The sequence below is a fragment of the Marmota flaviventris genome, chromosome 10 (assembly GCF_047511675.1).
Source record: "Marmota flaviventris isolate mMarFla1 chromosome 10, mMarFla1.hap1, whole genome shotgun sequence".
NCBI classification, from domain to species: Eukaryota; Metazoa; Chordata; class Mammalia; order Rodentia; family Sciuridae; genus Marmota; species Marmota flaviventris.
Window position 1 is genome coordinate 72,044,098 of NC_092507.1, and position 13,523 is coordinate 72,057,620.

The 13,523-nt window shown below is 33.4% G+C and overlaps 1 protein-coding gene across 2 annotated transcripts in view; it reads right to left on the reverse strand.

Annotated features, from left to right (window-relative positions):
• Znhit6 (zinc finger HIT-type containing 6) overlaps positions 1 to 13,523 on the reverse strand; it is a 69,405-nt gene that overhangs the window by 39,085 nt on the left and 16,797 nt on the right. For both annotated transcript variants that reach the window (XM_027935261.2, XM_027935260.2), the window contains one exon: positions 1,265 to 1,333. In XM_027935261.2, the coding sequence (XP_027791062.1) occupies positions 1,265 to 1,333 (69 nt within the window). The remainder of the gene's footprint in view (positions 1 to 1,264; positions 1,334 to 13,523) is intronic.

The following is a 13,523-nucleotide window of genomic DNA, read 5'->3' on the forward strand; positions in this document are numbered from 1 at the left end:
GTTTAAATAATTGAACAAAAACTTTTACTTTATTCTGGGCAAAATATAATATCCTGTCAAGCAAAAATTACATAGGAAAAAAGCTACAAAAGACTTCTTGGGTATATTTAACAAGGTCTTTAAAAAAACATTTTGAAAAGCTCCTTGTAAATTAATTATAAAAATATGAAGCCTCTTTTAACACACCTGTGCTCAAACAGGGGAAAAAAAAAAGAAGTCAATATGTAATATATTTGAAACTTTTAGAAATAAAAAATAAATTCAAGAATGGTTTCAGAATATGCTAATTTTAGTGCATGTTCAAGTTATCATTCTAAATCATAAGGCCAGGTTAAAAAGTTTATAATAATTTTCCTGGAATTAAAGTATTTTAAGTTTTCCAACTTTCCTATTGCACACTATTTTAAACTTACATGTAAAGCTTTATAAACAAAATTAAGATATTTTTGACACAATAACCCTTCCTCAACCACTTCCACATATCCATTTATACTACTGGCTACATATTCCTATCTATAAAATAAGTCCTTTCTCTTTGGCATGGAGCTTCAAATAGCAAAGTTCTTCACTAAAACCCAATTACAAAGAAAGGACATTGTGTATAATGTGGACATATGCTAAATATACTACTTAAACAGCAACTTTAAAACTCTCCTAAACCAAGGAATCGAATAGCACAATCATTAAAATTTTGAATAACACTTTAAATACATTCCTAATCTGAAAAAGCAGGACAACAAACTTCATGCAAATTAATCCCAATTATGACTACAGACACATGTCTAAAATAATGTATTTTTTGAAGAATACACTATAATGTTAATAGTAATAAACTCTGCATACTACAATTTTGGGTCACTTTTCATTTCCTATACAACCACTTAGTCTAAGAAACAACATTTTCAGCCTTGCATTCTTCTGATTTTTATGTTAAATCATTTCTCTTAGAGTTCTTCCACCTATATTGGTATTCCTGAAAAATACGCTATTCAGTTTGGGGGAGGTTTTTTGTTTTCTTCTCATAGTCTATGCATTTTTCCTTAACTTGACTTGCACTTCTCACTCAACATATTTTCTGAGATTCACTCATGTTGATGTGCACAGCCAGAGCTCATTTATTTGCAGTGCTGTTTAGTATTTCATTGTATGACATACCACAAGTTATTCATTCTGCCAGACATATGCTTAGTTAACAGTTTATTGTAATTACAGAGCCTTAAAATAAAAACAAATTGGTTCTTAATAGAAAGTGGTTATACTATACCGTTTTTCTATGTATTCAGCTTGACTTTGAGGAAACTGGAGCTTTACATGCCAACAAAACTTTTGTTTTCTAGGAGAGAAAATGACCATGTGAGGATCAAGGTAGATAATTAAAGTTTAAACACAAATGAAGAATTATGAATACTGAGGCCAATTCTAAAGTTATTCTTAGAATTTAAACTCTCTTTCCTATTAGGAGATACTTGCACTTTTCTAGGATTTTAGAAGCTATGTATTTTAAAATAATATACTTGGAAGCATTATTAAGAGGAAAAAAAGTGAAGCATTTCTGAATTCCAAGGACTTCACATTCCTGAACTAGAAGGCCTTTCTCATATTCCTGAATTAGAAGGCCTTTCTCATATTCAGAGGCTTTTGAGATCCATGTGCTACTACTTGAAGTTTACAAATAAATTTCCTCATGACTAAATACAATGAGCTGATGTCTTTGCCTGACTAGTCTGGAAATTAGGTGAATGAAGTATTGTCCAGTTGAGTCCAGCTGGCTGCAGATATATTTCTCAGGCATGAGTACGTGCATTCAATAGCAAAACAGTAGACAACAAGCTGGTTGCTAAGCAAAATGCACTCAGAGCTAGAGTTTCTATGCTTTTAGGTGAAAACTTTAGTTTGATACAAGGTCAACAGTAAAAATACTTGATTTTAGAAAAATGACTATATGTCCTATTTAACAAATTTAAATTTAGTGATACTATACCAGTCCCTTTTAAAAGAAATCTAATGCTCAAACACTGAATCCACTATAGAAATTTATATCTTCATATAATGTAAAGATATCTTTTACACAGTGTTTTCCTGCCTTAGAAGAACAACTTATTAGCAAGTGAATAGCTGGCAACATCTCCTCCAAGCCACAATCAGTGACTTTTTGATATCTGCCTCTTAGAAGCAAAGCCCCCAAACCTAAAATAATTTTCTTTTAATGCAAGCTAGGTGTCACCTTCCACCAAGTATCTGTATGACCTAATCAATTTTTGTCAGATAATAATACCATAAACCCAAGCAATATTCCCTCCATTACAGCAAGTTATCACAGATCTGAATATAGTTTTGTTTAATAATGAGTCTGTTTCTGGCATAAGTCAGAGAAAAATATCTTTGATTATATTTATACTAAAAGTGCACTTATACAAGAAACAATCATGTTAGGGATTTTTCTTTTTTTTAATAGAACAATGTCAAAAACCACACTTTCACTACTCCAAAGGTCAGATGTCTAAAATCTCACAAGGAAAACAACTTAAAAAAAATTCTGAATGCAGAGGCAAAATTCTGAATGCAGATGCAACCATTACTAGATTGAAATAATTCTTCCAAAACAAAACACTTGACAATGTTCCGTATCTGTAAAACAGGCATACAGCCTAATATTAGTATTAAGAGGTATATGTAATATTATTTTCTTTCTTTATAAAAACATAAGCTGATTTTGTTACTCTTAATAAATAATATGGTTTCTTTCTAAATACACTTATTTTTCCATGTTAACTCATACGGGGGAAAAAAGGAGCACCGACTTGTCATTTTGTAGAATTGCAAATCATACTCTATCACCCCAATAATTGCTTGAATAACAGCAAGAACCATTCACCTTTCTGATACTTTCAGAAAGAGAAAAGGCCTTTGGAAATAATTTTATTTGCTGTAGTTTACTAGTTGTGGTAATAATGAAGTCATTCACTGCTATTTTATTATATACATATTGTTAATTTATGACAACTACAAAAATCTTTATATACTGGCCTCAGTTCATAGATGTACAAAATTTCAAAAGAAAAGTACGTTTACATTTAAAATGTGATATTGTAATATTTCAAGAACAAAGAAAAACAGAATATAAAGAACACTCACCATACCCATTTTTTTTCTCCAAAGACATAAAATGCATTTTTTTCTTCTAAGACTGCTATCTTTTTTTAGTATACCTCAATCCAAAGTGGGCAAAAGTAAGTTGAAGGGTGTTATATAAAGAATTGCCAAAATGGATAAGTTAATTTTCAATTCTTTAGTGTTCCTGAAATTCATTTAAGTCCTGACACAGTCAACCAAATCTCTTCCTAAGATTTAAAGAGTTAAGTTTGTTACCCATTTTTCATAATTATATATATGTCCCATTTAAAAAATACATATACCAGGATTATTTTTTAAAGATGGCTCCCAGACATTGTAAACATCCTCATGGAATTAAAAACCACTGGGACAGAGGTTTAAAAACCACTGGGATAGAGGTTTGAACATTTATTATTACTTCTAATGCATTACTATTACTCCTAACAATACTGTTCCCTAAATTCAATAAAATGTCTCCAATCACAATAATTTCACTGTGCCCTCTGCATATTAATTTTCCTAAGAATGGAAATACTGTGTCTGAATATTCTAGAAAACTTAGGTAGTCCAAGGCATATGTATAGAGTTTAACAACGGGCTGGTTAAAGTAATAGTGGCAATTATTAAACCTAATGTTCCCTTTGGACAACTGATAAGTTACAGAATACTGACATTTTCTTTGAGCCCCACGAAACCAAAGTAACTATTCATGCAGAGCAAAGCTTTTTCTGCTTTTCCCCCAAATATCAATACAAGTGCATACATATATGGCATGCTAATAAGAGCAGCATTACCCTATGGGGTAATATATTTATATGTTATCCAAATGTCACAGTGGGGACAGTTAGGGGGAAATATCTAAAAAGCCTCCTTAGAAAGCAATCATGCAGAAAAAATTGAGAAAGAGATGACAAGTATAATAAATGAAGAAAATAAATATTATTTTACACTTATTTTCAGTGAGTTATACAGGGTACCTATTTATATTAATTCTTACTTGTTAGAAACTGTTAAGGATGATTCTTTTGCTTATTAGAAACTCTTAAGGTTCATTCTTTCCCACAGGTTCAAGAAATTAGTATGTATATGAAAAGATATTTGTTGTGTAGGGGTTTTAGGTCCATATACTCAATTATCCTTCTGACTTCATGACTCAAAATTGTCATTCTGAATATCTGAAACACTATAGAATCCCACAGAACAAGATGCAAATCAAGTCATCAGATCCTTTTAAAGGTACTGCAATCATGTTTTAACTCATTAAAAAAGATATTATTATTTTACCTATCAGATTTGCACTAAGAAAGTGTAGCAAAATGAACACTTTCCATTGCTGAAAGAAGTATAAGCTAATACACACTTTTGGTAATTTGATTTCATAAAATACAGAGAGGAAAATTCAGAAATTACAAAATATATATTTTTGCCTCAACAGTTTTTCTTTCCTCCAGAAATTTACTGCAAGGAAGTTATTGGGCAAGTAATACGATATGTACAAAATGTACACTGTGCTACATTTTATAACAGGAAAAAATTAGAAACAACCTAAATGTACACCATCAGAAAGTTAGTTATATAAATTCATCATGTAGGTCTACATAATGAATGTTAAGCAGCCATAAAAGTGGAAGAACTATATGCACTGACATTAAAATATGTGCATGTTTATTGACGATATTTATATTTAAAATACAGATTTATATATCATGGATTTAAAAGTATGAAAGTATACCCCAAACTTTTAACTACACTAATTCTAGACATTATAAAAGGACTTAATTCTTCAAATGTGTGTATAAAAAACAATCTTTCACATGATTTGCTATTTTTTAATAATCAGCAAAGTCAAAGATGTTTTCATGAGAAAGTGTCAGATAATAGTGATAGAAAGAACAGGAATAATTTAAATCTTTTTCTCTAAACTTAAATATATTTCCTTATTAGAATTATTCATTTAAGATGTCTCCTTTTTAATCTTAGAAATTACTACCTAATAATAAGTGAGGTTTTAAATCTAATTATTTTAACAGCCTAAAAAACATATTTCTAGGAAACACGCCACAATTAAGAGTTACATATGGAAGCTAAATTTTAAGAACTAAGATTTCTAATACCAAGTTTAAAGAAGCTTGAATATTCCTGACACACACATATACATACATATATATAAATAAAAACACATCTAATTCCCATTGCACTCCACCAATCAACCAACATTTATTCAAAGAACATTTCTGAGCTCACCAGGGATCAAGAACACAGAGACAAAGAAGGGGACAGGTCCAAGGCAGACATTTTTTTAGGGCAACAAGTCAACCAACAATCTTGGGTACTGCATTTTCCCTTCCATTGCACAATTTATATGAAAGCATCCTGTTCTTTCTTGACACTGTACACTGCAAGAATGCTTACAATACTATAATGCCTGGAAGTAGCACAGAAGAGAGGTTAAGTGGACCTAGTGTTTGAATCCCATTCTAACAATTTATTACTTAATATGATCTTGAGCAAGAGACTTAATCTCTGACTCAGTCTTCTCACAACATGGGCAAAACAAGACTGTATCACAAGAATGAATAAGTAAATATGTCTAGAGTTTACAATACAGCACTCAAAATGTTGTTTTTATTATCATTGTAATTTTACATTCAATTCCATGTCCTGAATTATGAAGCTTAGAATAGAAATATTACAGTTTCTGTAACTTACTTTGCCACGAGTCCATAAGCAAATTGTACTTACCATGAATTCCAGTTTAGTTGCTGGAGAAGAAACTAGACATGTGCATTAATTCCATACTATAAAGAGCTCTCAATGCTCTGTAAGTAATATGGATTTTATCTTATAGTTAATGCAACATAAAGGTTTTAAAGAAGAGTGAAATGAAGGATTTAGAGGGAAATCCATCATCCTATTACTTAATTCTAAGAAAAGTGTTTCGTGGTATATTTGGGACATCAACTTTTCAGTCCTTGTTTGTACTTATGACTTTTGAGAATCACATTGATATATCATGTCAGTTCAAATATGCCTGTTCAAGATTTATACTTCTAATTCTTAAATACAAGTAACTCGTTGAAAATTTGGTCCCCAATGTGGCAGTGTTGATAAGTTGGTTGTTTGGGAGGGTAGTGAGTAGTAAGGGCTCTGCCCTCATGAATGCATTAACCCATGAATGGATTAATGGATTGTTGTGGAAGTGACTTTGTTGTAAAAGGGAGCTATCTCTTGACTAGCTTGCTTTGTGTCACCATGTGCTATCCTCCACTATGTTATATTGTAGCTGGGAGCTCTCACCAGATGCCAGCACAAGGCTCTTCCCAGCCTTCAGAATCATGAAAATGGACCTTTATTCTTTGTGAATTACATGTTCTCAGGTATTTTGTTAACAGCAAGAAAATAGACTAAGACACTCCATGAGCTAAGCAAAAGCCAGACTTTCCACGTCTGATTTTCATAATACTATATCGCTAACTAAATTATAAAAACTACAGGTTATAAAAACTACCACACTAACAAGTAGTAATAGTAATAACAATAGTTTATTAAGTACCTTTTGTATGTCAGGCATGGTTCTAAATTTATATCTTTAATCCATTTAATCCTTGTAACACTAGAAGGTAAATGTTATTATTTCATTATATAAAAGAAAACACAAGATACAAAGAGGACAGCCATTACTTTAAGATCATTATTCAGTTGGAAAGTGATGCAGTTGGTATTTGAACCCAGAGTATTGTAACTTTAGAGTACACTATTATGAACTTTCTAGAAATGAAAACTCAATAATAAACCATGTATCTTCTGTACTACTTATTTAAATACATCATGATTATTTCCTATTTCAAATATTTGCCTCCATATTTTAAACTCATTTAGAAATAGATAGTGGACATTTTGTTTGCAATGCAACTATCCTTAACTCCACTATCATCCTTCCTAATCTATAACCATACTTTGAGGAATGGACCCATTTCTATCCTCTGTGTATTCCTATTGGCTTAACAACATCAGTATATTTTCCTGGGCACAATGGCTCAGGGTTGGGCATGTGACCTACACAGTTTAATCGTGCTGAGTTTCTGGTTTCCTATATAATACTGCTTTGAGAAAAGCATTCATTATGGATATTTACTGTAAACCAAAGTGTTACTAGTAGCACTCTACAGCCATGAGGATTAAGGAGACACCACAGAAGATTTAATGAAGAATCAGAAATAAAATGGTCCATGATGATATCATCAAGTCATTGTATCTATTAACCCTAAAGTCTACCCTCCCTCTGGACATTCAGTTATAAGAACCAAACTGCCCTTTTTAAAAAATACGTAATAGCTCAAACCAGTCTGAACTGGGCATTCTATTTCATGCAGCATAAAGCATCTTAACTGGGGTGTGGACCCAAGTTTTCTTCTTTTCAGGTTTTGTTTTTCACTTACAATCAATAGCAAAAGAAGAAACTAAAATTATCAACTATTACATTTGGAAGCAACAAAATAATACTTGATGGAATTTTTTTAAAAAAACATTTTGTTCCAGTGTCAACTATAAAAATCTTATTTTAATTTAAAGCTTAGAGAAAATCTACCAAATTTGGGAGTATTCCAAGGAAAAACAATGTATGAAACATCTACATAATCCTTCACTTGTAGTCATTTAGCCTTTCAAAACATATTCTGAGATAAAGATTTGAAATCTCAAAAATAACTGCAACTATTCCTCATAAAATAATTTATGTTAATAGAATTAATACCATGATAAATGTTTTTGGATGAATACAAAGGATCTGTTTAGTTACTTAGTAATGGATTAAAATATCTAAAATTTGGGAGAATGAAAACCACAGTTTTATGTTTCACATCATTATGAAAATACTTTGAAAAGTTCCAGTAACATATTTTTGCCCTTTTAAAAATTAGTACCACTACTACATGATAAAAGGAAACAGGTTAACTAGGTGGTATTGGCTTTAGTAGACAGTACACTAAGAAAATGAATGTAGCAGGTGAAGACTGAAATGAAAAAGAATACTTCACACAATCGATGCGAACTTAAGCACTTAAAGTGGTTCTTTACTTGCAGTGGGTGAAGTAGGGACATTTGGAAATGGGGAGGCAGTTTTAAGTGTTCCAAGAGTGGGGGAACACAGAATTTTACTGGGCAAGGGCCAGGAATGCTAGCTTTCCTGTAATGCATAAAAAAGCACAACAACGACAACAAAATGTCCACTTCAAAATGCCTATGGAATCCCTAAAAAAAAGTAAGAGCATGTAGGAGGCAGAGCAGATAAACGCATACCAAAAATAAATACCTGTCCTAAATACTGGCATGTGTTTCATATTAACTGTGAATAAAATAGGTACTATAGGAACTTAGGCAAAGGAAACATAATGGGGAAGACAAGTTATCAGGTGTACTTTCACAGATGTCTAGGATATGTGCAAGAGGAAAACATCCCAGGATTTACAAGAAGGAACAGTATGTGTACATTCAATTGACTATCTAGCGGAAATCAGGTAGGAACAGATTATAAAGATCCATACTTGGATATGGGTCACTGGCAGGAACAGGAAGATTTCTGCTCCAAGAAAGATACAAACTAACCTTCCTGGCATGGTTCAATGGGCTTTTCTCCAGCTTCATTCCCAATCACTCATCAATTCCCGCCCTATATTCTAGACACATCAAACTGCTTATGATTGTCCTAAATTCTTCGCTTTTGCATCTGATTTTATCACCACCAGATCACTTCCATCTCTGGATAAAAATCTAGACATAGAAACTGTTCCGTGTCCTTCCAAAACATGTTCAAGTCCTCTTTTCTGGGAAGTCTTTTTTGTCACCTGCTTGAAATGAATGGTCTTCCTTTGTCAAGGATGGAGCAGACAGTCTTCTCTGTGCTACTATTGTATCATTAAATACACAACACTGTAAGAGTCTGCCAACGTGTCTTTCCATTGACTGAACTGAATAAGGCCAGTAGTCAATGATTTTTCAGGTAAAGGTAAACAGCAAGATCATCTGGTGCTTTTTAAAAATACAATACCCTAAGGCCAATGAATTAGTAATTCTGTTGGTTTCTGCATTGTGAAACCGCATCACAATCAATTCTGATATGAACTCTAAATTGAAAACGACTACACACACAAAACTAGCACTACAGTCTCTTCTTACAACTAACGCAACAGACACAGAAAGGAAAATAACTTGCCGAGAAAATTCTAAAATTAAATTTTGTTATGCTTACCACAAAATAAACATTCTAGAAGTATGACCTATATTATAATTTCTCTTTTAACAAGCAAATACCCAAGAAAACTCACATTATTTTGCTTAATGAGAAATACTTGTAATGGATATTTCCAACTGCCTGAAAGGTAGCAATTTCAAATGTGGGGGGGATAAGAAGAGGGTATTCACTTCTGACCATGGAAGGGGTTCAGAGAGTTTCAGGGGCTGCAAAGGCAGGGATGAGATGACAAATTTGACCTACTGGCACCTCTGCCTATGACCAATGGTAGTATCTATTAGCTAATGATTACTGTGGGCACAGAAGCACTAATATTCTATTTGGTGACCATTATAGCAAAAGCATGTTTTAGAAAGATGTATCTAAGAGCACTATATGACTGAAGTGAGGAAACATCAAAGGTAGGAAGAGCACTTAGAGGTCCTAATAGTCAAGACTGAGACCAAAGGGGCCTGCAAAGAAGAATGCAGCTGATATATGCTGTAGGTCAAGGAAACATAAAAACATAAAGGAACACATTCCAGAGGTATATAATGAAGGATCAGATTTGGTGACTGGGAAAAAACACTTCTCTAATTCAATCAGTTTGGGGACTCCATGATAATTAAAGTGTTTGGTTTTCCATTTCCACAAATATTAGGTAACTGCTGCTGTGGGAAAGTACATGTTCTGTGACACTATGTCACGGGAACTTCCATACCACTGTTTGCATGACTGTAGTAAGTAAAGGCCTGACCTAATAACTTTAGGTTTCTATTCTTTCACACTGTTTTTCTAAGTCTCTTGTTTGTGCTTTGAAGTTCTTCCACCAAACTCTACCAAAGCTGCTACAGCAAAGAAACCACAGAGCTTAACATTTCAGGCAGTCAGTAAGTTTGTAATGAGCACCTATTGTATAATCCTCCAAATCTCAATGCAAAATCCACTTGTCCCTCCATGATCACAACTGCTAACTCCTTCATTGTATTTTCCTTTGCTCTTTTCTAAAGTTGGTTTGCAGCAAGGTATAAAACTATACTACTTATATTTATAAAGATACCATGTGGGGAGAAAAAAAAAAATCCTGTGCTTTAAGAAGTGCATCTCCACACAACTGATTAAAGAAAAAATTGCTACTGATATTAATAAAGGGATGAGTGAGTATATCTTTGCAATATAATTAGAATGCTATAATTTTATCCAAAGAATAAAAAGTAATTTTTTGAATTTATAAGAAGATTTTTTTATTTCTTTACAAGAGGGACACCTAGTGGCTAGCTTCTAAAACAGGACTAGAACTCTTAAATATTAATTCAGACTGTTGTTTAATAATGGGCATATCTCTACTAATTCTCTAAGTACAAGAGAGATGCACAGAGAGTGCGCTAAAGAATCCTGGGTCAAAAAAAGTTGAGAACTGAAGAGTTTTAAGCTAACAGAAGGACTAGGTTGCTTAGAACTAGGAGTTAAGATCACGTAGAGATAAACTGGGGGTAGGGGAAAAACAGGTCAAACGTTGGGGTCCTATTTGGGGAAGAGGTGGTTAGTATACACAAAAGAGTCCAAGTCTGAAGCTAAGCTGCAGATACAGGTTGGGCATTACTAATGTAAAATCTAAAATGCTCCTGAATAAATAAATAAATATATATATGTTTTTGGGGTATCAGAGATTGAACCGAGAGGCACTCAACCACTGGGCCACAACCCCAGCCCCCGCTTTTAATTTTAAGACAGGGTCTAGCTAAGTTGCTCAGGGCCTTGCTAAGTTGCTGAGACTGGTTTTGAACTTTGGATCCTCCTGCCTCAGCTTCCTGAGCCACTGGGATTACAGGAGTGTGCCACCATGCCCAGCCTCAAATTTTTGAGTGTCATTTTAGTGCATTTCAGATGTCAGATTTTGGAATTAGGGAAGCCATTATAGGAAAAGTCTACACAAACATGCCCAAATCCAAAAAACCCAAACCTGAAACATTTTGATTCTCAAGATTTTCAAGTAAGAATATTCAACCTGTACTAGTGGGGTGGGATCCCTCAGTCCAATTCATTCCTCCAATTGACAAGTTAAAGCCTATTCCCTCTGCACTTGATCTCTGACCAAAACAGGCAGGAAAATAAAATGAGGAACTTATACAACAACATGCTACATGTTATCCATATACAATTACCATCCTGACCCCTTCACCCAATTTTTCTCATATGAATGTGTCCTCCAAAAGTTCATGTGTTGAAAACTTACCCACCAAACGCATGTGTTGATGGTGTTTGGAGGTCAGGCCTTTGGAAAGTAATTAGGAATAGAGGAGGTCAGGAGGGTGGGGTTCCCCATAGTAATAGTGGCTTTATAAGAAGAGGAAAAGAGATCTGCTCTACCATGCTTCCTCTGTCTTTCCATGTCATGTCTTTTGCCATGTCATGGTTCTAAGGCCCTCAAGAGCAAATGAACAGATGCTGCTGCCATGATCTTGAACTTCCCAGTCCCCAGACCACCATAAGAAAAAAATAAACTTCATTCTTTTAAATAAAAGTACCCAATCTGTGGTATTTTGCTAAACCAACAAAAAATAGACTAAGACACCTTCCATAAAGGTGCCTTCTTCCTCCCCGTCCCCCGCTCCATTTTATTTTGACACAGGGTCTCACTAAATTTGCCAGGATGGTCTCCAATTTGTGATAGTCCTGCTTCAGCCTTTCATGTAACTGGATTACAGATGTATGCCACAGCAACTATTAGAGACTAAAGAAACACTATGCGTACAACAGCGTTCTCAACAGTGGTTAAAAAGAAAAAAAAAAAAGGGAATGGAATAAATAAATGAACTTACTAATATAAGTGTCAAGATACTTTATGGACAGCTAAACTATCATTGAAAAGTAAGGCTGAACTACATAACTCCATATATATATATATATATATATATATATATATATAAATAAAACTTTAAAACAAGCAAAACAAATCTTCAAGGCAGAAAATTAGAACAGGTTAGCTCTAGAGAGAAGAAGAGTTAATCAGGAAAAACCTAAGGTGATGGCAGTGTTTTAAATATTCATAGAGACTGAGTTATAAAGGTGTATGTACTTGTCAAAACTCAGCAAATGTACAACTTAAGGTTTATGTCTTTCACTATTTAAATTTTACTACATCAAACGGAAAGAAAATGTAAACAGATATTGAACTCTAGTTAATGATACTGAAATATCCAGGAACCAATGGAATGACATTTGCTTTTTACTTTGAAATGTACCCAAAAAAGATGGGTTAACAGATGGATAAGAATGTGATAAAGCAATTGTAGTACAATGCTAATGACAGAAACTATGTGGTAAGCATATGGGTATTTACTACAAAATTTTTGTACTTTGCTTTATGTTTGAAACTTTTCACAATAAAATACTGGAAAAAAGTTAAAAAGACAAAACCAATCTATCAGGTTGGAAGTTAGGGAAATAGTTAGCTTTAGATGGAGGTATAGATTGCCATGACAGGCTGTAAAGACTTCTAAGGTGCTGGTAATGTTCTTTTTATTGACCATGGTACACTAATGTTTTGTGTACTTTGTGTATACTACATTTCCATTAAAAAAATAAAAAAGAATAAATAAAGGCATTTTCAGATAAAAATTGGATAACATATTCTTTATAAGACCTAAAAGAAATTTGAAAGGAGGGAAAAAATGACTCTGAAACTTTAAAAAAGTGAACAAAAAATATTGGTAATGTGGTTAGGTTAAAATTATGTCCATTTTAAAGTCAAGGAAAAGGAGGTACAGATAATGAAGAGTCAAGGTCAAAATCTAGTAAACAGCAGAACTGAGATCTGAAACTACAGTATTTTTTTTTTATTCCAAAGAAAAATAACAGCTGATCAGAAGAAACAGACCAGAGACACTTCTCCCAGAGTTAAATATGATTACATTTACTTAGCACACTGTGTGCAGAGTTAATATGTAATGCCCAAAGGATTCAAGGAGATATTTCTACATGGTCCTCAGTATAGGTAAACAGCTTTAATCCAAACTCCATTACTGTAGAGGACGAAGCAATGCACTAAGTGTATGCAGCTTTCCTTTCTTTCCTCCCTTCCTTCCCTCCATGGGATACTGAGAATGGAAACCAGGAATCCTCTAACACTGTTACATCTACAACTCTTTTTTATTTATTTATTTTTTAATTTTAAAGA